Below are 22487 nucleotides of genomic sequence, written 5' to 3' on the forward strand. Positions count from 1 at the left end.
TTTGGATTATTTGCTTCACTTGTTTCTTTTTATCACAGCTGAAACACAACTGCAAAGAACACCCTGCTCTGATTACCTCTTTTGTTTGCAAGTGATTTATAGAAGATTTTAGGCTTTGCTGTTGGTTTTCAAGTCTCTGCAATCTTACTCTAGTATTTCCCCCAGACTGCTCCTTCCTACTTTCAAAACCATCAAGTTCTGTTTGTCAAGGGATAGCACTTGGCAGTGTATTTAACTTCATATTTTCACAATGAGAAAGGTCATGCCTCTGCTGTCAGCTTCCACTGCTAAAACACTCTGCACCACATTATTCATGATCCTATGCTTTAGAAAAGCAACTCTCAACACAACAATGCTTGCTTCACACAAGTTAATCCCAGTATATCCCAAAGTGTCAAGGCAGTGCCCTGCAAAATAGCACGATTAGTTTCACAAACATATCATCTGAGAAATATAAATTCTCTATTAAATTCTATGGTAATCAACTACAACAAGAAGGTTGAGATAGCTTTTGAAAATAAAAGAGGGTATTGTTAGCCTTTTCCTGTGACTGTGAGGCCAGGAGTAGGTAATTAGATTCTTCCTAAGAAACTACAAGTGCTCAAGCCATCCTGATGTGCTTTGAGCATGAAATCTTACTAATTTTCCAAGGAACAAAAATACCTAGCTTAATTCCATTTTCATGCAACTGAGACTTTTAAGATGACAGATGGTAACACAGCATTAGCTTTCAAAGCCCTTTTGTAAGACAATTACATTTTTACCAGTTAGATTTTACTAAATTCATTTTTATGTGGTTGGACACCAGTTCCATTTTAATGGTCCAACCCCTCAACCTGGGTTTTACATGGCTATGTGAGTCCCCACAGCATCACAAATGTATAGCGAAAAGTTGTGTATTTATATATTATCATTGTCACCTCCATTAATGTGTCCCTTATCTTGAAAGCAATTGAGAAGTCAGATTACGTTGCTTGATCATTTCCTTAACATAGTTATGTCTCCTATAACAGTATACATACTGTTTTTCAAAATAGAAGAAAAAAGAGTCTAAGAGCCAAATCATGTTAATCAACCTTTCCCTTAACTAAGTCAAACGAATGCACAAACTAAAAACAAATGAAGCCACTATCTTCCCCATCACAGCTCAGAATAAGCCCAAATAAACCACAAAGAAAGGGCTAAGTGTGATAGCCCTTCTCAACTTCACAAGGACAAAACAGAAAAGACACATGGTACAATTTCAGTAGAATTCAGAAATGTCTAGATTTTTACTGTAAAGGAAAAGTAGCCAAAAAGACCATTCTGGGGAGAAGATGGAAAAAAATGCAATGGCACACCAGAAGGGCCTCTGGTTTTGACCCAGAAACACTTCTCTTCGGAAGCAATTCAGAGCCTTCAAGTGCAAGCACAGGATCCTTGGCTGTCTCCCCTGCACATTGCAAGCTGGACTACTTACTGTTAAATGCCAGGGCAGGAGCCTGGGGAGGTTACACTCACCTGGTCACATCCCGCGTTCACCAGTTCCTGCAGCATCTGTCGGTTTACTTCTGCTGCTGAGGAAGTGCTGGATTCATTAGCAAAAGGCAACAGGGAGTATCTGATTTCTCTCAAAGCTTTCTGATAAGGTCCGAACTTTGGGGTAGCTCTCATCTGCTGCTGTTGCCTGGCAGCATCCTTGCCCCCCACGACTTTGGTGGCCAGGGAAGCATCACTGTTTGGTCCCACAGGCAGCCCCTGAGTGGAAGATTTGGACGGCTGCTTTAAGCCCTCTCGAATCTCCTGCAGTCGCTGGCGGCTATTTCCAGAATAAGTTGTGGCAGGAAAAGTCTTTGGCCTCATTGTTAGTCCAGTTTCCTTTTACCATAAATACAATTTTCTTAAAGTGTTTTATTATTTAAAAAAAAAAAAAAAACAACTGTCAACAGTATCAGTTAGTTGTAAACATACTTTCAAAACAATTTCCTTTTGAAAATCTTCTTTCCTTCAACTTCTGTAGTTCCTATAGAGAACCTAAAATTTTCCAGAGTCTTCATTTTGAAGATCATCGCTATCTGAAAAAGAAAATTGAAAGAACATAGTCATTTGTGGCTTTCACATACTGTTAACAATACTTTTCAGAAACGGACAACGATCTTGAAAAAATTCCACTTGTTCCACTTGGAAGGATTAAGAACGAACATATCACCTCTCAGAAATGATTTTTTAAAAAAAGTATTCAGCTTTGGTTGGCACACATGACATCTAGGGCTGTGCCAGGATGCTTCCTGTAATATGTAATCTGCAATGAAGTAAATCTCCACAAGCTCATACTGACTTAGAAATATTTAACTCAGGCCAGAGCAGACAGTAGTATTAAAGTTGATAGCTCATTTAAAATAATTTACTATAATATAATTTCATTTTGAAATTCACAGCTTGGGTGTGTAGGGTTAAACTTTCTATATGAGGTCTTGGATTTCTGGCTTGTTCCTAATAACCAACCACTCAACTCATGAGCCACACCTTTGTCTCTTATCTCCATGATTTCATTAACCTACTCTCCCACCCAAACCTGTGGTCCTTCCGTATCTTTAAAAATTATTCCTTAGAGGGGCAGCTGGGTGGCTCAGTGAGTTAAGCCTCTGCCTTCGGCTCAGGTCATGATCTCAGGGTCCTAGGATGGAGCCCCGCATCAGGCTCTCTGCTCAGAGGGGAGCCTGCTCCACCCGCGCCCCCCCCCCCACAACCCCTTTGCCTGCCTCTGCCCTACTTGTGATCTCTGTCTGTCAAATAAAATCTTTTTAAAAAAAAAGAAAGAAAGAAAGAAATTATTCCTTAGAAAGCCCTCCCAAACCTCCTGGAAAATACCACAAAACTTATCATATTAAAGGTGTCCTAATATTGCAACTAAAAGCAGTTCTAACACAACATGTTATGAGATTCTGAAGGTAACTACTCCCTTGTTTTTTTTTTTACAAAGTGGTCAAGTTCTTATCAGCATTGTGACCTAAATACCTTTATTGTAGAAACTGATACTTACATGAAGGGGACTGGTAAAAGCATGTGGGTGATTTCTTTCTCAGGGTACACTACGACCATACTAACGAGGGGCTGTTTCAGTAAGTTATTCATATAGATCACCTACGACTTTGGCATGGAAACAACTTCTACATGTAGAAACAGGGACAACAAAGCCATTTTTTGATAGTGAATTACACCTACCCCAGGCCTAATTCACTGACTACTCTGTTGTTCTTGCATTCAGAAAACAAAATGGAGCCCAACACAATACTGCCCTTAGTAGCCAGCTCTCCTGGAAGCAGGATCTAGCTCATTTGGTGACTGGGTGACCTTGGACAAGTCCTTTAACTTCCCTCACCCTCCCTGGGTGAAACAGATGACACCATTTAGTGAGAGAGCAATGGTGAACGGAGTAAGACCATGCATGGAACAGGCTCAGTAGCACCTGGAACTCTTTGGTAAACAATGTTTTCTACTACTTGTTATTATTATTTGTGTAATTAGCTGTCATCACCAGAGCACAGATGCCCACTGGTGGCAAAAGCACAGACCTGTGGCAATGCCTCTGGGCTCACACCTGAAGCTCCAGGGGCCCCTCTCTCTCCCTGTCTCTCCTCTTCTGCCCTCACTCATTTCACTCCTTTTTACCCACAGAACAATGAACAAACTGTAAAGGAGATGCATTTTGTATTTTAATGAACAAAGAAAAACCAATTAAAAAAAGAGCAGTCTTTTAAAACCACAGGGCGAAGGGGATGATCTGGACTTTCTGTTTCAGTAAGGAATTTCAGAACTGTAAAATGGAAATCTGCTTCACAGGCTTCATCATGTAGAAGGAAAAATGATTGCTAATATTTGTCTAGTATCCACTATGTGCCATACTCTAAAAGCTTTATGTGAATTTACTTATATATATCTATTTCAAACCATATATGACTGTAAATTTGAAGAAATGACATTAAAATTACTATTCTTTTCTTAGAGGTGGGAAGATGGAAGGTCTTAAAAAGTTCAAACTATTGTTCTCAATGACAGGGAAGATTCTATTTAGAAAGAAGCAGACTAAATACATTTTTCAACATGAAATCCCTATTTTATTTTATTTTTTTTAAAGATTTTATTTGCTTATTTGACAGACAGAGATCACAAGTAGACAGAGAGGCAGGCAGAGAGAGAGAGAGAAGCAGGCTCCCGGCTGAGCAGAAAGCCCGATGCGGGACTCGATCCCAGGACCCTGAGATCATGACCTGAGCCGAAGGCAGTGGCTTAACCCACAGAGCCACCCAGGTGCCCGAAATCCCTATTTTAATATACAACATCTAACACAGTAAAGTCACCGAAATGACTGTTTTAAGACTATACAGACAGTGAACAATTAGATCCAAGAACTGCTGAGATTTCCCTGGGGCCTGCACCAGAGTATTGGCAGGGGGCCAGAAGCCCAGAGCTCTGCTTAATTGGTGTAAAATGGGGCATATTGCAACCACACTCATTTTCAGTGACTTCGTGGTCTAAGCATCTGTTTTGAAATACCTAAATTTCTAAAACCATGAATTCCCATTCCAGCAAAAATACAGAGATTCTCAAGGAGCTGCCAAGCATGTATGGAGGATCCTGAGTGACTCGCTATGTCTGAGAACAGGCAGAAGAGTTCTATCTTTTCCTGTGGGAATTTACACAAATTGTTTCTAATCTCTAGGGTCTCCCCCCCCCTTTTTTTGAAAAGTGAAATACAAAAGACATAAATCATCCTACCTTCACAATAAATCATCAGGGAGAGTTTCTTTGCATCAAAATGTACTCACCCTACCTCTATTACCCACCTACCCACCTTGCAAACATTCATCAGAAGCCTACTAAGTCTCAGGCACCGCTAGTACAAATAAAAGCAAAATCCAACCTTCAGCAAGGGGAGGGTGAGGTAGCCAAATAAAAGCTTCAAAGGAAAAGAGATGCCCGAGAAGAGGGGGGGAAATCATCTAACAAGTGGGAGAATAAAGGAGAAAGACAGAAAAAGCTCCCAAGTAGATAACTGAATCTAAGTGTAGGAACAATAGAATTCCAGCCAAGGGGAAAGGCATATGCAAAGGAGCAGAGGGACAGGCCCCACCCCTCACATGTACGTCTGGGTGGCAAACGCTTTTCCAGGAGAGTTCGGGAGGGAGGAGGGATGAAAGGGTGGGTGTCATCCAGGGTCCCAGCAGGACCTTCGAGGCCATGTTAATTGTCTGGACTCCTTGCAGATGGTGGCAAGTCATTGTCTGCGGTTAAGCTAAGGAGTGACATGGCCAAAAGTGCCCTTAAAGAGGAGTCTGGAAGCCAACTGGAAGGTGGACCACAAGGGACAACTGCAGCATACCAGGTGCGTGAGGAAAGCCTGGGTAAGGGGCAGCAGTACCAGGGAGGGAAGCGGGGGGGTTTCAGGAGCTAGTTACACCTTGGCCAGACACGCTGGGCTTAGTTTAGCCTCAAAGACATCAGTGAGAGCCACCAGCTCTCAAACGGAACACTCGCCTAGCTAGGTAGCTCTGCCTAGCTACACTCTACCTACCTAGCTCTCCTCAGCCACAAGAAGGAGCAGTTAGGTAGGTGAGTGGAGAGCTCACATCCCTCCCAACTGGCATGACTCAGAAGAGAAGCCTCATTTTACCGTCAAGTGATATTAGCAAACTAAAGAGAAGCTACAAAGCTGCTTTGCACTCAGCTAAGGAAGGGCAAGGATCACAGGAGACAGTCCACACTGAAGAAAAGAGAGCTTTGAGAATGCCCAACCCAAGATGCGGGGGGTGTCCCTTCTGCCCAGACACATCAGCAGAGAGAAGGGGAGCCAGGCACAGGTGAAAGAGGCCCTGGTGGGTCAAGGCTTGAAAGCTGTCTGGAATTTACCGTAAAAACACAAAGTTGCTGAAAGCTGGGGAAGAAGTCGGTCTTTTGGGGAGGTCAGGGGGAGGGCTGTTTTCATTTAAGTTGAACATATATTTCTTAAGGTGCACAAATCATAATAAGATCAATGAATGTTTCCAAAGAACACACCCTTGTAAATATTATCTAGATCAAGGAGTGTGTCATTACAATCCAGAAGGTCCAGGGCCCCCACAGACCAATGCCCCAGGGGGAATTGCCTTCACTACTTCTAACACCAAGGATTAGTCCGACTGGTTTTTGAACTTTATATCCATGGAATAACGTGGTGTACTCTTCATGTCTAGCTTATTTTGGTCGACACTGGTTATTCATACAGTGATATGTAGCAAGAGTTTGCCATTCTTCAAGGCTGAGTAATATTCCATTGTATGAATGTACTTGTTTATCCATTCTGCCACTGAAGGACATCTGGGTTATTCCCAGTCTAATTTGCTTTTGCAAATTGTGCTGCTGCTGAACGGCTGCTGGAGCCCACATGGCTCCGGCCCCAGAACTATGAGGGGCTGAGGAGGGAGTGGTTGGCTCTGAGACACTGATTCTACCAATACTTGCTGTGTAGTTATTGGCAGAGCCCTAGTGGTTCATGTGGTACCTTTGTGGGACTATAAAAAGGTACTCCTTCCTCAAGTAAATTGTTACTATATTATTGTACAACATAGGCAATCCTGCCCTGGGGAGCTTTCCAGAGCTCTGTGGACAGTGGCCTGGCACACTCTGAAACATACCGATGCCACATGTCACAATCTATCACACTGTCACAATCTATCACACCAATGTGTGCACGCGTGCACACACACACACACACACACACACACAACATACACCCCCCAGGGAGCGGGGCAGGTAAAGTCTGAATCACAAGGAGGGTGGGAACTGGACCTCTGAGGCAGGTAACAGAGGAGTGATCGTGTGTACTCTTTGGAATGGGTTCTTCGGAATGGGTGTACAACATGCACGCCATGTGGCTTTATGCACAGAGGTGACTCTCTACTACTGCACAGGTATTCTGTGAGTGGCCCAGAGTCTCCACATTGGCTACTCATGCCCTATTTAAGTGAGCATTCGGATGACGTGAAGTATACCCTTTTACACGTAAGGCCCTTGAACAGTGCACAGCTCGAACACCCATACAAGGTGGCCTTGTTACTAAGTCTTAGAGAAGTAGAAAATAATGACCAGCCTCTGACTTTAAAAAGTTCACAGCTTAAGATGGGAGACAGACAAGAAGATCAATTACTCAGATAACGTGACAATAAAAGTCTACCCAAAGAATTACGGGAATCCGAAATAGAATAGTAGCTGGAAAACAGAAAGAAGTGGGTGATTCAACAGCTTAAGAAGTAGAACACATAAGGGTCAATGGTGTTCACTAGAGGACTGGTTTGAAAAGGGAGGCCAAGGGGCCTCTGGGTGGCTCAGTGGGTTAAAGCCTCTGCCTTCGGCTCAGGTCATGATCCCAGCGTCCTGGGATCGAGCCCCACAACAGGCTCTTTGCTCGGCAGGGAGCCTGCTTCCCCCTCTCTGTCTCTCTGCCTGCCTCTGCCTACTTGTGATCTCTCTCTCTCTCTTTGTCAAATAAATAAAATATTTTTTTAAAAGGCGGGGGGAGGCCAAGTTTCTGGTTTAGGAACCAGAGCCAATGGTAGTACCATTCTCTGGGCCAGGACAACCACTTGGACTATGAGCATCAAGAAAGAAGCCTTGGTGGAGATGGAGAAGGGCACTTAACAGGAGGCGAGGACAGGTTTGGGGGAGACGGATTCAAAAGATGGCTGTTTCACTGCAAAGGAAAAAGCAGCTGGAGGTGAGAGGCCTGGCTTCCACCCCCAGCTCTGGCACTTAGCTCCATGTTATCTGGGCAAGCACTTCATCTCTCAGAGCTTCAATTTCCTGCTGGGTAACAAGCCTTTCTCTGTCTACTTGACAGGGCTGCTCTGAAGATCACAGGTAAAACTGCATGTGAGATCACTCTCAGCAGTAATGCACAACACACTGCCCAACTATCAGAATTACTAAGAAATTCAGGACTCAGAATCAGTTAGACAAAAAACAGCTTTTTTTTTTTTAAAGAATTATTTATTTGACAGAGAGATCACAAGTAGGCAGAGAGGCAGGCAGAGAGAGAGAGAGAGGAGGAAGCAGGCTCCCTGCTCCCTGCTGAGCAGAGAGCCGGATGCGGGACTCGATCCCAGGACCCTGGGATCATGACCTGAGCCAAAGGCAGTGGCTTAACCCACTGAGCCACCCAGGCGCCCCCAAAAAACAGCTTTTAATCAAGTCAAGAGACAAGACCAGGGCAAAGTCCAGATTGGTTTAGTGGAAAAGGAACCAAACTGAACGTAGAAATGTAGGTGAATAACTCCTCTTTAAATGACTACTTGATAGCAATGCCTGAAAAGTTAAAGTATCTTCCTTTTTAAAAAAAGAAAGCATGAAGAGAGAAAAAACTTAAGTGATTAGACTTAATGTTTCAAACATGTGGCTGCAGCGGGGCCTGAGTTGGCCAATTCTGAGCAGGACCTGAGCTTCAAGAAGCTGACTCCTCCCCAACCAGCCAGCATCAGGTTCAACCTGGATGACCTAGGGCAAGTTAACAGCAACAAATTCTTCCTTACCTCTGAAACTTAGCACGACTATTCTCTCTGCTAGGAACAAATACCACTCCCAGTCTGGTTCACTTATACCTCTTACAATTCTCAGCTGAAAACCTCCCCCTGCAGAAGGACCTCCCTGCCCACCCAACCTCAGAAACCCTGATGTCCCCTAACAGCCCTGTCACAGTGTATAACAAATGACTGATGTGCCTGCTTCCATCTTGAGCCACTTCAACTGCAGGGTCTATGGGGCAAGAGCGTGCCTATCAGACCTGCACAAAGGCCCAAGAATGGGCCTTGAATGAACACATGAAGTCACCTAGTACTCTGGGTCTGTCCCCTCCATCCTAACCCCGGTGATAAACCCTGCCAGTGGGCTAAAGATGGGAGAGAAGAGTGCCTGGCACAAGGCTGAGCACACGGAAGGCACTCCAAAACAGCAGTGCTCTTTCTCTGAAGTGTAAGATGTGGGCCCACCTGAAATGCTCCCCAGTAATGTTCACACGTAACTGTTATACAGAGTTGCGTAACACAGTAGATTATTCAGTCAGAAAAAGGAATGGAACTTTGACACAGGCTACAACATGGATGGACCTTGAAAATGTTATGCTAAGTCAAGTAAGCCACATAGAGGGACAAATACTGCACAATTCTGCTTCCATGAGGGGCCTAGAATATGCAACTCGAGAGAGACAAAGTAGAATGGAGACGACCACGGGCCAGGGGACTGGGGAGCTATTTAGTATGGACAGGTTTTTTTCGGATGATAAAAAAGCTCTGAGTATAGATTACGGCGATACGGCGATGACGGCAGCTGAATTATACACTTATGAATGGTTAAAATGATAAATACTATGTATATTTAACACTCACACAAAAATGGGGGAAAATCGTCTAACTATTCACATTTAGCTAACTGGTATTTGAACATTGGTTCCCTTGCTACACATAGTGACACGTGCAGAGACCGAACCTTGGGACAGGGTGCTGGCAGGAGGGCAAAGTCCCTGCACAGAGTGCAGTCTAACCTGTCAGGTGCCACATACGCCCTCCCACGCATGTGCCACCCAACAGCCAGGAGGCCAAAACACACCAGGCAGCAGCTTCCCAAGAGCAGCGGTCCAGAGATTCTTGGGAGTTTTAAGCACTCATGTGTCCCACAAACATTCCAGCTATAAAGCCAGCCGGCACAGGTGAGACCAGACATTTCTGTGTTGATATCTGAATTGACGCAGAAGCCAAGAAATACCAGGTGGATGAGCCCTTAAACAGAATTTGGCTCAGCTTCTTTTCGTTCTGCTTCCCCCTCAACAATTTATTCTAAAAATTTTCAAACATACAGAGAAATCGAAAGAATGATTCTGTGACACCCCATTAACACACTGCTGGGGAAGCTCCTTCGTGGGGTGGGAGTGGGAGGTCACCACCCACTCGTCTCATGTTCTTCTCGTCTCCCGCCCTCACTGAACAGAAAGTGCTGGTCCTAGGACCACCACAGGCATTGCCCCGTGTCTGTTAGCGAATGCGTAAAATAGCACCTCTGGGCAAACTGTGTTCCTGCCTGAACAATCTAGAAAGCATGAAACTTTCCTTCAGTCTCACAAAGAATGTAAGATATTTTCTCAGCTTGAGATGTTGTATTTTAGGTTTTAGTTTGAAGACAGTTGGTTTCATGGCCAAATTATGAACTTAAGAAAGAATTTTTCATGAGAATACTCACCAAAGATTGCAGCTGGAAATGAGGTACTCTGACACACCATTATATCATTTTAATAAGTTCTTTCATCAAAAATTTTCTAAATATGACCCTAAGGCCTCATGATTGTGGATTTTTAAAAAAAGAGAGTATCAAGCAAAGTAAGTCTAATTTTGGAAATTCATTTGGCATCATCAATCAATTAAAATATACTTTAAAAGAGAAACCATAAGACAGCAGAATTTTTAAACTATAATACAACTCACAAAACAGAAACACCTCATTTTCAAACCTGGAACTGAAACGACTGCTTAGAATAGGTAGCTCATGTAAAAATGTGAGAGCAGTACTTGAAGCATCCCTTAATTTGGCCCTCTCAAACCCAATTCCAATCCTAGAAGGTGCTATCAGATGTTCACAAACTTTCATTCTAATTTCTGTTAGTGCTTCATGAACCCACACTGGATGCTAAACACATCAAGCCCCAACCACAGAATCAACCAAACCCATGTCTCCTGAGACCCACACTAATGACAAATACTGGCATTTTTAAAAACTGTATTTCTTGGAACTAAAATTCCAGTTATTATTTAAATCATATCCTTACTATAATTAACTAGCAAAGTTGAAACTAAGTCAGGCAGACAGGTCAGACTTCCAGCCAGACGCTGAATGTCAGAAACACAAACTACCATGCTGAGGGACCTCTTCAGTACCGTCCAGGCCAGGAACCACGACAGGGGCTCCCTCCTCATAATGAGGGTCTTTGAGGAAATCAATGCTTACATTCCTCTGGGGATCCAGGAAAACTCTCCAATAAATAGTGCAATCACAAGGCTGCAGTGGGTTTGGAAGCAAATACTAGCAAATACTTTGCTGGATATTATGAGGTCTCACCCAGGAAGAACAGGGTCTCATCTCTAAATAAATTTACAATCTAGAGGAAAAACAAACCATCACGTTCTCTATTAGCTCTATACCTGATATCTGTGGGATATATATGAATGCATTATGAACAATGGCATAAAAAAATGAAGCCACAGAAGTTCGCCCTCAAGATTACCACACAGAACGATCAGGTTATAGATAGATTTATTACCCATTATTTGCAGCATTCCTAACAGCAAGCAACTGTATGGGATGGGTCTCCTTATCTTCAACTCCATACCCCAGTGTGGGTTTTCAGTCTTTAAGAAAGCGTTGCTTCCTCTCCCTCCAAATTTCAGACACAGACCAGTGAGGGAGTCAGAACACGCATCCCATCTGAAAGTCCCTGCTATGGACAGAGGTAATAATGTGACTGTCCAAAGAATTCCAGTACATGTAGATTCTAGAGAAAATCTACTAGAGAAAGGATTGTTTCAGCAAAACTAGAAAGGCAAAAGGCTATGATTTGATGAAGGAAGTGTGAAGCTATTCTTAGAGTCTGGAACTTCCTGTGAAAAGGCTCAAACATAGAAGAGAAAAATGAATAGGCAGATAATTTTGGGGAGGGGGCAGGTATTGTCTGGGTACATTTAATGAAAACACAAGAGTGAGACTTCTGAGGTAGGATGACATTAATTAGAAATGAAACCCACTGGTTCTTAGCATTCCTGATCAGGAAAACTGCTTGGAGGCAAGGAAGCCAATATTCCAGAGATCTACCCCAGTCAAGAGCCAGCTCACCTTCATAAGATCTTTACCATCCTTACTAATTTACAGGTTAGAGGATCTATGCTGTGCCACAAAAGAGCAAAGATTAGTTAACAATAACTATAAAGCACAGCTACAAAATATGAGATTTTTTTCCACTTGTCCTCCAAGAAATTCCTATGAATATTAAAGATTAGTACATAGGCAAAAACTATTTAATTAACTTAAGAAACCGTTTGTCACAATTAAGTTGACATGGTCTAGATGGTAAGCGACATAAGGTTTTCATATAGTAAACGGTAAACATTAAGTAATGTTAAATTTGTCCTAATTTTAGTATCACAACCACTATCCTTATTTCCAACACTACTTTGTTTGACTAACACTTCAGAAATGAAACTATAGATCAAATAGCATTAGCTTTAAAAATACTGAGAGAGGCGCGCCTGGGTGGCTCAGTGGGTTAAGCCGCTGCCTTCGGCTCAGGTGATGATCTCAGAGTCCTGGGATCGAGTCCCGCATCGGGCTCTCGGCTCGGCAGAGAGCCTGCTTCCCTCTCTCTCTCTCTGGCTGCCTCTCTGTCTACTTGTGATTTCTCTCTGTCAAATTAATAAATAAAATCTTTAAAAATAAATAAATAAATAAATAAATAAATAAATAAAAAAAAATACTGAGAGAACAGCTGACTTAGTGAAACTGGTGGCCCAAGGAGGGCTCCCTTCAAACACCAGGAGCCATTCACAGGTGCTGTGTAATAAAGCCCTGGCTCATACAGCAGCATCCACATAACACATAATGGGAACGGTGACCTCCGAACTTGTGCCACGAGGCCCAGTTCTGTCCAGAGGAATTACTAAACAATAGGCTTTTGTAAAAAAAAAAAAAAAAAAAAAGAAGAAGAAGAAGAAAAAGAATGAGATTCAGAGAATTTTTTGAGCTAGAAGTCAGTCATTTTTGGGATTATCAAGCCCAACCCCTTCATTCTGCTGACCAGGATATTGTGCTCCCTTTTAAAGCAGATTTACAGTTAAGACAAAGTAAAGGCACTGAGTTATCTTCTGTATTTCTCCAAGTCATTTTTTAAAAGTCAGTGGGGGTGGGGAGTGGGGGGCGCCTGGGTGGCTCAGTGGGTTAAAACCTCTGCCTTCCGCTCAGGTCATGATCTCAGGGTCCTGGGATGGAGCCCCTCATCAGCTCAGCGGGAAGCCTGCTTCCCCCTCTCTCTGTGCCTGCCTCTCTGCCTACTTGTGATCTCTGTCAAATAAATAAAATCTTAAAAAAAAAAAAAGAATCAGAGCCGTTAAAAATAAATAAATAAAAATAAAAAAATTAAAAGTCAGTAGGGAATATTGTTTAGGAGTTTCACATTATAATGAGGAAATAAAATATAAAAGCAGCTTTTCAAAAACTGTGTTGGTCTGGTTTACCTACTGCAAAGCAGAACACCCTCCCCCTCCAAAAGCTTTCCCAAATCCTTCCTATGTGTTTATGGTGAATTTATCAGCTTCAACACCTGCCCCCCAACTCCCCCCAACACACAGTGGGATTTAGAAGCCTAGGGCTGGCTATTTACAACGCAGCATTTAAAATAACAAGGCATCTTATTGTAAAAACATTCCCCTCCCACCAAAGGAAAGTCCCTCCCATCAACCATGTGATTTGCTAAGGAAAGAAATATGTACAGTCCCAATTTACACTCAGGTCAAAACTATTTCCAACTAGACAGAGAGGCTAGTTGAATCTTTGCAGTTCTAAAATTCCATGATTTTAGTAATTCCCCTTAATACTTTTGCATGAGGTCTTCTGTTTAGATACATTTTAAATAGCTTTACATTTTGAGATTTATTAAATGTTCGGCAATTTTTATTTCAAAGGAATGCTGGTGTACTCATTAAACATGTTCTATATACCTAGATAATGAGACCAAATTTTATAAGAGACTGAATAACATAGCATCTCGTTAATTGTAATTTAAAACAGACTTTTTTTAAACAGTCTCTGCATTCTTATTTTGGAAGATTGTTCTGTTACTACCTTATTACTACAGCTGCTAAAGGAAAAAGTAAGATACAAGGCAGCTTAGTCTCCTGATTAAGCACTCAAAAACGGTGATCCATCATGGAGGGATTTATGCTGAGATTCAACTAACCATATAGAGCAAGATCTACTTAGTACAAATTTCCTAAAAATAAGCCACGAACTGCTTTCTCCATTATTAAAGGAAGGCTCCTCACCTTCTTATTTAAACAGAACACCTGTATAAAGACAACACACGTTTTGTGACTTTCCGTTCAAATTTCAGTAAGCTTAAGTTTCTTGGTAAAATGTGGGCCAACTTTCCTTTAAAAATGTAACGTATGTGCCGAATACTTTGGGAAGAGATCTGTTTGGCCACTGAATCTTCATCTGCCAAATGTATAGCCTCTAGTTTAAGAGTACCGTTAAACAATTTTTAAGTCTAGATTACTATTAAGAGCACGCTCACTTATATCCTACATACGTGTGAAAATGTAAAAGTTCTTAAGATTTTGTCATAATCTACAAATAAACTTTCACGACTATGATTGCAACAACAACAAAAAAATAGTTTCTCATTCGAAGGGCTCAGAACGTCCAGGCAGCAGCCTAGGACACCCGCCCCCCCCCCCTCTTCAGGTGAGTTTCACCTTCTTCTAGGGGTCTACCCTCCCCGCCTTCCCCTGGGGCACCGGGGAATCAACAAACGATAGGCTGGCTCCAGGCTTGCACTCCCGCCCAACCCCGGAGCCAGACTTCACCCTGAGGGAGATGCTCTCCCCGAAGTTCCGAAGGCAGGCTTGCGGAGAGATGATCGGCAAGACGCGAATTAACTCAGAATTCGCATCTCCGGAGTCCGGCAAGGGAACTAACTGCACGTGAGGTTGCATCAGAAAAGACATGCTCCAGAAAGTCGGCTAAATTAGGGCGCAGGAAAGGCGTGTTATGCAACGGCCGCCGCTCTCACGGCCGCGAAAGTGTCCCTGAAGCTCGGGCTGCGACCCGCGAGGACCGGGAGGCAAACTTGGAGGGCTAGGAACGAGCGCCGGCCTGGCAACGCCGGGGTCTCCGTTGGCTGCACTGCCCGTGGGGGGCGGGCGGGGCGGACGACCGCAAGAGCAGCGGGGGCACGACGCCGCGGCCTGTGGGGGGGGACGGCGGCACGGCCCGTGGCGGACGACCGTACGGCCTCGGTGGACGGCGGCGCCGCGGGCGCTGGATCCGGACGCTGCTGGCCCCCAGCCGGCACGTCGCCCGGCCGGGTCTCGGGGTAAAAGCCCGTGGAGGCTGGGTGCCCCTGGAGCGGACGGCCTCCCGGGACGCCCCTCTCGCCGTCCCCGGCCGGGCCGCTCCAACCCCGCCAGAAGCCCGGCCGCGGCTGCCCGACGCACAACAAAGCGGCGGAGCCCCGGCGGCCGGGCTCTCGCTCTCAACTTCCCCGGCTCGGCGGACTCCGGACGGCCCGCGACGACGCGCCGCCAGCGGAGGCGGCTCCCGGCCCGGGCCGGGCGGGGGCCGTGGGGGCAGGGCGCAGGGCTCCGCTCGGGACAAACTTCCTCGGCCGCCCCGCTCCCCGCCCCTCTGCCGGGCCGCCCCGCCGTGTCGGGCGCCCCTCCCGGAGCCGCGGCCCGCAGGGGCCCGAGGGTGGGCGCGGGGAGCCCCCGGGGCCCCGCCGGCCCTCGGAAACTTCCAGCCGCCCTGCCTTGGCCCCTGGCCACACGCCCCCCGCCCCTGCCCCTTCACCTCCTGGGGCGCGGTCTACACCCTCCGGGGCGTCCTCGTCCGTGGCTCCCGGGCCTCGCGCGCCGGGGGACCGGGCGCCAGTGGCTGGAGCTGCTGCTGGCCCCACGGGTACGGGGGAGCCCCGGGCGGCGGCGGCGCGGGCGGCGGCTGCTCCATCTTCCCGGGGCGCTCACGCCGAGGTTCCAGCGCGCAGACCCAAGTGGGACATTCGCTACATTGTTGGCATTCCACGGGCGTCACGTGACCCCGCCTCCCGCGTCACTCTCGGCCGCATACCAGCCCGGGCGGGGCGCCTGCGGCCCTGGCTGCTCGGCGGCCGGCCCGCTCCGCCCCGCCGCCGTTTCCTCCCTCCCGGTCGCGGCCCGCCCGCGCCCGCCGCCACCTGCCCGCGGCCTCCCCGCCGAGTGTTGCGGACCTTTTTGCCACTTTGTCACCCGCCCCCAGCTGCAGTTATTGCCCCATGGACTGCACTGGTATAAAAGTTGGTAACTCTGTCGTTAAAGCTACTGTTTTCTTAAGGATCTCACACCGGCCCTGGTGAAGAAAGTAAATTAACAGGCCTGAAGGAGCCACCAAGTAATCAAATAGGTGTCAGCTGTTTAAAGTAAAGGCAGAAGAGGGCAGACAGCTTAGTCCGTGGAATAAAGTAGTAAAGGACGTTAAACTGTATATCCAAAATTAGTTTAAATTTAATCAAACCCTAGTGCTGTGGATATTTTATGAGAAATGTTTCATGATGTGCAGAACCAGATAGAAATATATACCAACAAGTGAGAGTCTGAGTTTTGCATTTGCATTTGTGGGTTATGAGTGCAATACAAGGGCATATGCAGGGATTGTGCAGAGATTTAAGTAGAAACAGTAGTAACCTGGAAGCCAAATCCTTAATCTACTTCTGGACTTCCCTGACATCATACTTCCTACCGCTTACAGTCTGTGGCAGGTGATGCTGAGGGCTAATTTGTTTTAAAAGCCAGTCCGATTTCCTTTTTAACTAATAAACTCTTGTGAAGTTCTTAAATTTTAATGTGAAAAGAAACGGTAATGAAGGTCATTATCTCTGGACATTTTAACAACCTTCCCAGTCCCTTGTCTGCCATCCTGTCCACTTTCCTCTAATTCCTACCCAGGCTTTCAGTCCTGTCTTAGCTCTGGCAAGGAATCTTCCTAGATCGCCCTCCTGTTTTCTCTCCTCTTTGAGCTCTGGTAATAAAACCAATTACTGTGCAGTTAGAGTTCAATTTCATTTTTCAGTCTTCTCCTGTGCTCTACCCAGGCATCTTGCACAGTGTAAGTCCCCAGTGGATGTTCTGTAATTGAGTCCCTCTTGCACTCACCTGTGTCCATTTTCACTCATACATTGACCTTACTCTCTCCTCCCGAGCCCCAGGACTGCAGGGACTTTTTTGTATGTATTTAAAGGTCCTGTCCTTGCTGTATTCGAAGATGTAAACGTAATTAAATAAAACTTTTTTTTTTTGTCAAGGAAATCTTGCAAATAAAAGGAATTTAGTGACTTAAAAATTATGTATAAACTCCTAATAAAATTTTGTAATTATACTGACCATTAAAGCATTGTTTGCAATAGTGAAAAATCAAGAAGAACCTAAAATATCCAGCAATAGGGAATAGTAGGAAAATAAAAGATAGATATTCAAGTGATGAAAAAGCTAAGTGAATGAACTAGTTCTATACTTTTCATACGATAGATGATAGAATTCAAATTGTAGAGTGGAAAAAAAGCCAGTTGCAGAACAATATTTACACTATGATATCATATTCATAAATAAAATGCCACAGTAACTATACTAACAATACTTTTATAAGTATAGACATGGAGACTGCAAAAAGATGCACCAAATTCGTGATGGCTCTTGCCTATGTAGAAGGAAGGAGGGAAAATAGAAGAGTAGGAGGACTTCCACTTTACCTCCAATATGTTATTTCTTTTATTTAAAAAAGTAATGCAAAACTGTCAAAGTCTTAAAATTTGTTGATTCCGGGTGATTAGGTTCAATCATTTGTGCTGTGTTATTCTTTGTGTCTTTAAAAAATAAATCTTTTTTAAAGTTTTCAAATATCAGGGCGCCTGGGTGAAAGCCTCTGCCTTTGGCTCAGGTCATGATCTCAGGGTCCTGGGATTGAGCCCCGCATAGGGCTCTCTGCTCAGCAGGGAGCCTGCTTACTTCTCTCTCTCTCTTTCTCTCTCTCTGCCTGCCTCTCTGCCTATTTGTGATCTCTGTCTGTCAAATATATAAAATCTTTAAAAAATAATAAAATTTTCAAATATCTATATCTGAAACAAATTGGAAATAAGTACATTTCTAAATAGAAGTTTGCTTGGAGGGGAGCCTGGGTGGCTCAGTGGGTTAAGCCTCTGCCTTCAGCTCAGGTCATGATCTCAGGGTCCCGGGATCATGCCCCACATCAGGCTCTCTGCTCAGCGGGGAGCCTGCTTCCTCCTCTCTCTGCCAGCCTCTCTGCCTACTTGTGATCTCTCTGTCAAATAAATAAATAAAATCTTTAAAAAAAAAATTAAAAAAAAAAAAAAAGAAGCTTGCTTGGAGGGGTGCCTGGATGTCTTAGCTAAATGTCTGCCTTCAGCTCAGGTCATGATCCCAGGGTCCTGGGATGAGTCCCACACTGGGCTTTCTGCTCAGTAGGGAGCCTGCTTCTCCCTCTTCCTCTGCCTGCCACTCCTCCTGCTTGTACATGCGTGCTCTCTCTCTATCAAATAAATAAATAAAATATTTTTAAAAATCTTGCTTGGACAAATTGACACACCTATACAGGAGAATATTATGAGTAATGGTCGTGTTTATTATTATTCTGGATATGTGTTAATTGATATGGAGTCATTCATTCCTTAGGGTTTTTTGTTTTGTTTTGTTTTGTTTTGTTTTTATTTTTTGAGCACTGCCAGGAGCCATGGGCTAAACCAGGCTCTGGGGATACCATAGAGAGCAAAACCACATGATTTATCCCCTGCTGGAGCTGACAGTGTTATAGATGTGTTCGAAAAAAAGCAAGTGGTATCCAATTTTATAAAATAAGTATCTATGTTTATATTTTAAAGTATATATACAAAAAATATATAACATAATATAGAATTTTCCGAAAGTATACATATGGGGGGCGCAGCTGGGTGGCTCAGTTGGTTAAGCAGCTGACTTTGGCTCAGGTCATGATCTCAGGATCGTGGGATCAAGCCCTGCCTCTGGGTCCACACTCAGCAGGGAGTCTGCTTATCTCTCTGCCCTTTCCCCTGCTCTCTCTCACAAATAAAATCTTTTTTTTTTTTTTTTTTTTAAGTCCGGAAAGGTATGCAGCCAAATGTTAAAAGTTGTAGTTTCTAGATGTAGTCATTCTGGGTGATTTTTTTGTTTTATTTCTTTATTATTTTTTATAGGTACTTGATTATTTTTTTAAGATTTTTATTTATTTATTTGACAGACAGAGATCACAAGTAGGCAGAGAGGTGGAAGCAGGATCCCTGCTGAGCAGAGAGCCCTATGTGGGGCTTGATTCCAGAACCCTGAGATCATGACCTGAGCTGAAGGCAGAGGCTTTAACCTACTGAGCCACCCAAGTGTCCCTATGTACTTGATTTTTTAATTAAGTTTTTAATTTCAATTCCAGTATAGTTAGCATCAGTGTTACATTAGTTTCAGGTGTACAATATAGCAATTCAACAATTATATATATTACTCAGTGCTCATCATGATAAGTGTACTCTTAATCCCCTTCATCTATTTCACCCTTCTGGGTGATTTTTGCCTTATAGTTCTTAATCCTTTTAAATGGTAAAATTAACAACAAAAATTATATCTAATTAAATAATCAACTAAATAAGTACATCCAAACTTCTCCAGCTGAGAAGAGGAGAAAAGAGAGAACACAAGTCCAGCTGAGCACAAAGCCTAGCAGTGGCAACGTTACAATGTATAAATTAATTAACATAGTATGTATATATATGTGTGTGTTTGTGTCCTTACTCTACACCAGCTGTTGCCCTAAATCTGTGTGTTCTCACTTAATGCTCTAGACAGCCATGTTATTAACCCCATTTTTCTGGACAAAGACCCTAAAACACAGATAGCCCCAGTAACCCCAAGATCCAAGAGCTGGGATTCAAACCTTGAATGATCTGACTCCAAAGCTTGAAGCCATAGAGCTCAAGAATCATGATTAGAATGCATTTATAAATAAGGAAACTGAAATTAAATAACTCCCTTATGCTTTGTCTGAGGGAGGAGGAATGGGCTTTGTGCAGTGAGGAAGAGGGGAACTCAAAGATGTGTCTCCAGCATCAGCCAGAGCAGAGAGAAGCTGTGGATCCTCCCTGGCCAGTCCCCTCCAGTTGTGAGGCCAGGATGTTTTACGAGCTCTCACTGAGGCCCCTGAAGAATATGCCCTAGGACAAACTTCCTGCACTGTCCCTCAAACTTACAGTGCAAGAAACCTCATTATGGCTCATCCTTTTTATACATTAATGCCTGAAAAGTAGGCTCTCGTCTTAAAAGCCCTAAAAAACTAGAAGATGAGCGACACTGATTTAATTTGTTTTATACCTGTATATTTTGTTTCCTTGATTAGATTATAAACTCCACAAGAACGGGAGCCATATTCTTCCCCCAAGACTACATATAAAGAACTTCTTACCTGCTAATTTGAATATACTGAATGCACTTAAATATCTTAAATATCAAAATGTAATACCACATTTTTCTTGAAACCAATGACCCTGGGTCCGCCAAAGAGATCTACTGGTTCGTTGTTCTGAGTTTTGGGTTCTGCAAACTTGTGGCAACTTCCAGAGAAAAGAAAAGAAAAAAAAAGAATCCAGAGAAAAGATTAACAATATTGGTTCTATTAGCTGGGGGCTCTGTTTCAATGATGAATTCTTTTTTTTTAACCTTTTTTTTTTTTTTTTTTGGAAATTGTGATAAAATATAAAATAAAATATAAAATTAAACATTTTAACTAATTTTAAGCGTACAGTTCAGTGCCATTAAGTACAATCACAATCATCACCACCATCCATCTCCAGAACTTCATCATCCCAAACTGAGACTCTCACCCATTAAACAAATCCCATTCCTCCTCACCTTCTTGTTTGTTTGGGGGCCTTTTTGCGGGATTTCCTTGCAGTTAGTTTTGCTTCTGTTAGGTAGTCAACTTCTTTTTTTTTTTTTCCCCTCCTCTGCTATCAAGATTCCAGTCTCTAGTAAAATACCATACCTTACTAATTTTTTGCTTTTAATCTGCTCTTGGGTAAGAAAGATTACTTAATTTATCAAAACCGTATGTAAACTAAGAGCTAATAGAACTTCTTCATAAAGGGCTTGCTTCTTCAAGGAAGAACTAGAACTTTGTGATGGCTATTTCAACTGTTAAAAGGCCTTTCACTTCTTCAGTTTCTGGACATTTTCCAAAGGGTATATATTGTAGAAAGTCAGACTTAGAGATAAGTAGATTATTATTGTTTTTAAGAGAGGAATAAATTACTAGAGAGCAGATGAGTGACCAGAAATGTTTTATATTTTGTAATTTTAAAAGAGCCTTTATTTAATAGGAACCTATTTAATAGTTTCCACCTCAAGGTTTCTTTCCAATTTTTTTTTAATTTTGGAAAAATACACCTAACTTACAATTTACCATCTTAACCATTTTTAAGTGTACAAACTCTTATGTTTCACAATAATGAAAACAGTTCTGATACCAGAGGAGAAAATCCCCAGTATTAAGTTTTCATTCTTACATGTGTTTTCTAATATTAAAATCATGAGAGAGCAAAATTTTCACTGATTTTGGTTTATTTCTATTTGTTTTCACCATTTTGGAAAACAGGACCACGTGGAAAACTTGGTAAAAGTCTCTGGGGCATGCTTAGGAGAAGGCTCAGGGTCCCAGCAAGACTTCCACAGTGGCTACCTGGCCAGTCTCTGCAGACCTGCCTTTCCAGCCCTCCAAAACCTGGGAGCACAGCTTCATTCTCCACATAGCTGCTCTGCTTCTCAGATGAGTAATAAAGTATGTGATTGCATAAGTTAGAATTGCTCAAGAGTTTAAGAAGATTTGTTCCCAGAAGACCTCAAAGAAACACTGTCAAGATAAAAATCACATTATGCATTTAGAGAATTCTTATGTTGACACATTACATTATTAAGAGACGAATTGCTAAGACAAATTTTCTTTTCTTACCACATCTTCCGTTAGCTTACTTTTTATGCTGAGTGAACTATGACAGCAACACCAGCTTACGTTTATAGTTGGGTGCAATTTCTGTTTTATTCACAGACATGAACGGCATGTTGCTATGTCTGTAACTGAAATAAAAAAGCCCACTGAAAAGGTCTATATGCTCCTATATGTTTTAAAACATTCCATTCAAAATTTTTATTTATTTATTTTTCTTTTTTAAAAGATTTTATTTATTTACTTGTCAGAGAGAGAGAGAGAATGCACAAACATGGGGAGCAGCAGACAGAGTGAGAAGCAGACTCCCCACTGAACAAGGAGCCTAATGTGGGGCTCAAACCCAGGACCCTGGAATCATGATCTAAACCAAGGCAGACATTTAACTGACTGAGCCACCCAGGCATCACTCAATTTTTTAATTTAACCTCTTGCAGTAAACATTGGTAATTCTTGCTTTAGGAAAAGCTAACAGTCTAAGGCTCAAACTCTCCTCTCCACAAAATCAATTTCAACAGCGAAATTAACATTTTCAAAGGGAAACATCTGAGCTCATCTATATTGACAATAAATATTTAATTAGTAATTGTAAAAGAAATATTTTCATGGTCTATATTTAACTTTAAAATTAACTACTAAATGTTTTGGTTGTTCTCAAACAGTGCTTTTAAGACTAT

The 22487-nt window shown here is 43.1% G+C and overlaps 1 protein-coding gene across 1 annotated transcript in view; it reads right to left on the reverse strand.

Moving 5' to 3' along the window:
• LATS2 (large tumor suppressor kinase 2) overlaps positions 1-15936 on the reverse strand; it is a 74617-nt gene extending 58681 nt beyond the window's left edge. The window contains exons 1-2 of the mRNA XM_059378229.1: positions 15613-15936; positions 1501-2054 (exon numbers count right to left, since the gene is read on the reverse strand). Coding sequence (XP_059234212.1) covers positions 1501-1842 — 342 coding nt within the window. The 5' untranslated portion in view covers positions 1843-2054; positions 15613-15936. The remainder of the gene's footprint in view (positions 1-1500; positions 2055-15612) is intronic.
• Positions 15937-22487: the final 6551 nt, after the last annotated feature.

The sequence above is a fragment of the Mustela nigripes genome, chromosome 15, assembly GCF_022355385.1.
Source record: "Mustela nigripes isolate SB6536 chromosome 15, MUSNIG.SB6536, whole genome shotgun sequence".
Taxonomy (NCBI): Eukaryota; Metazoa; Chordata; class Mammalia; order Carnivora; family Mustelidae; genus Mustela; species Mustela nigripes.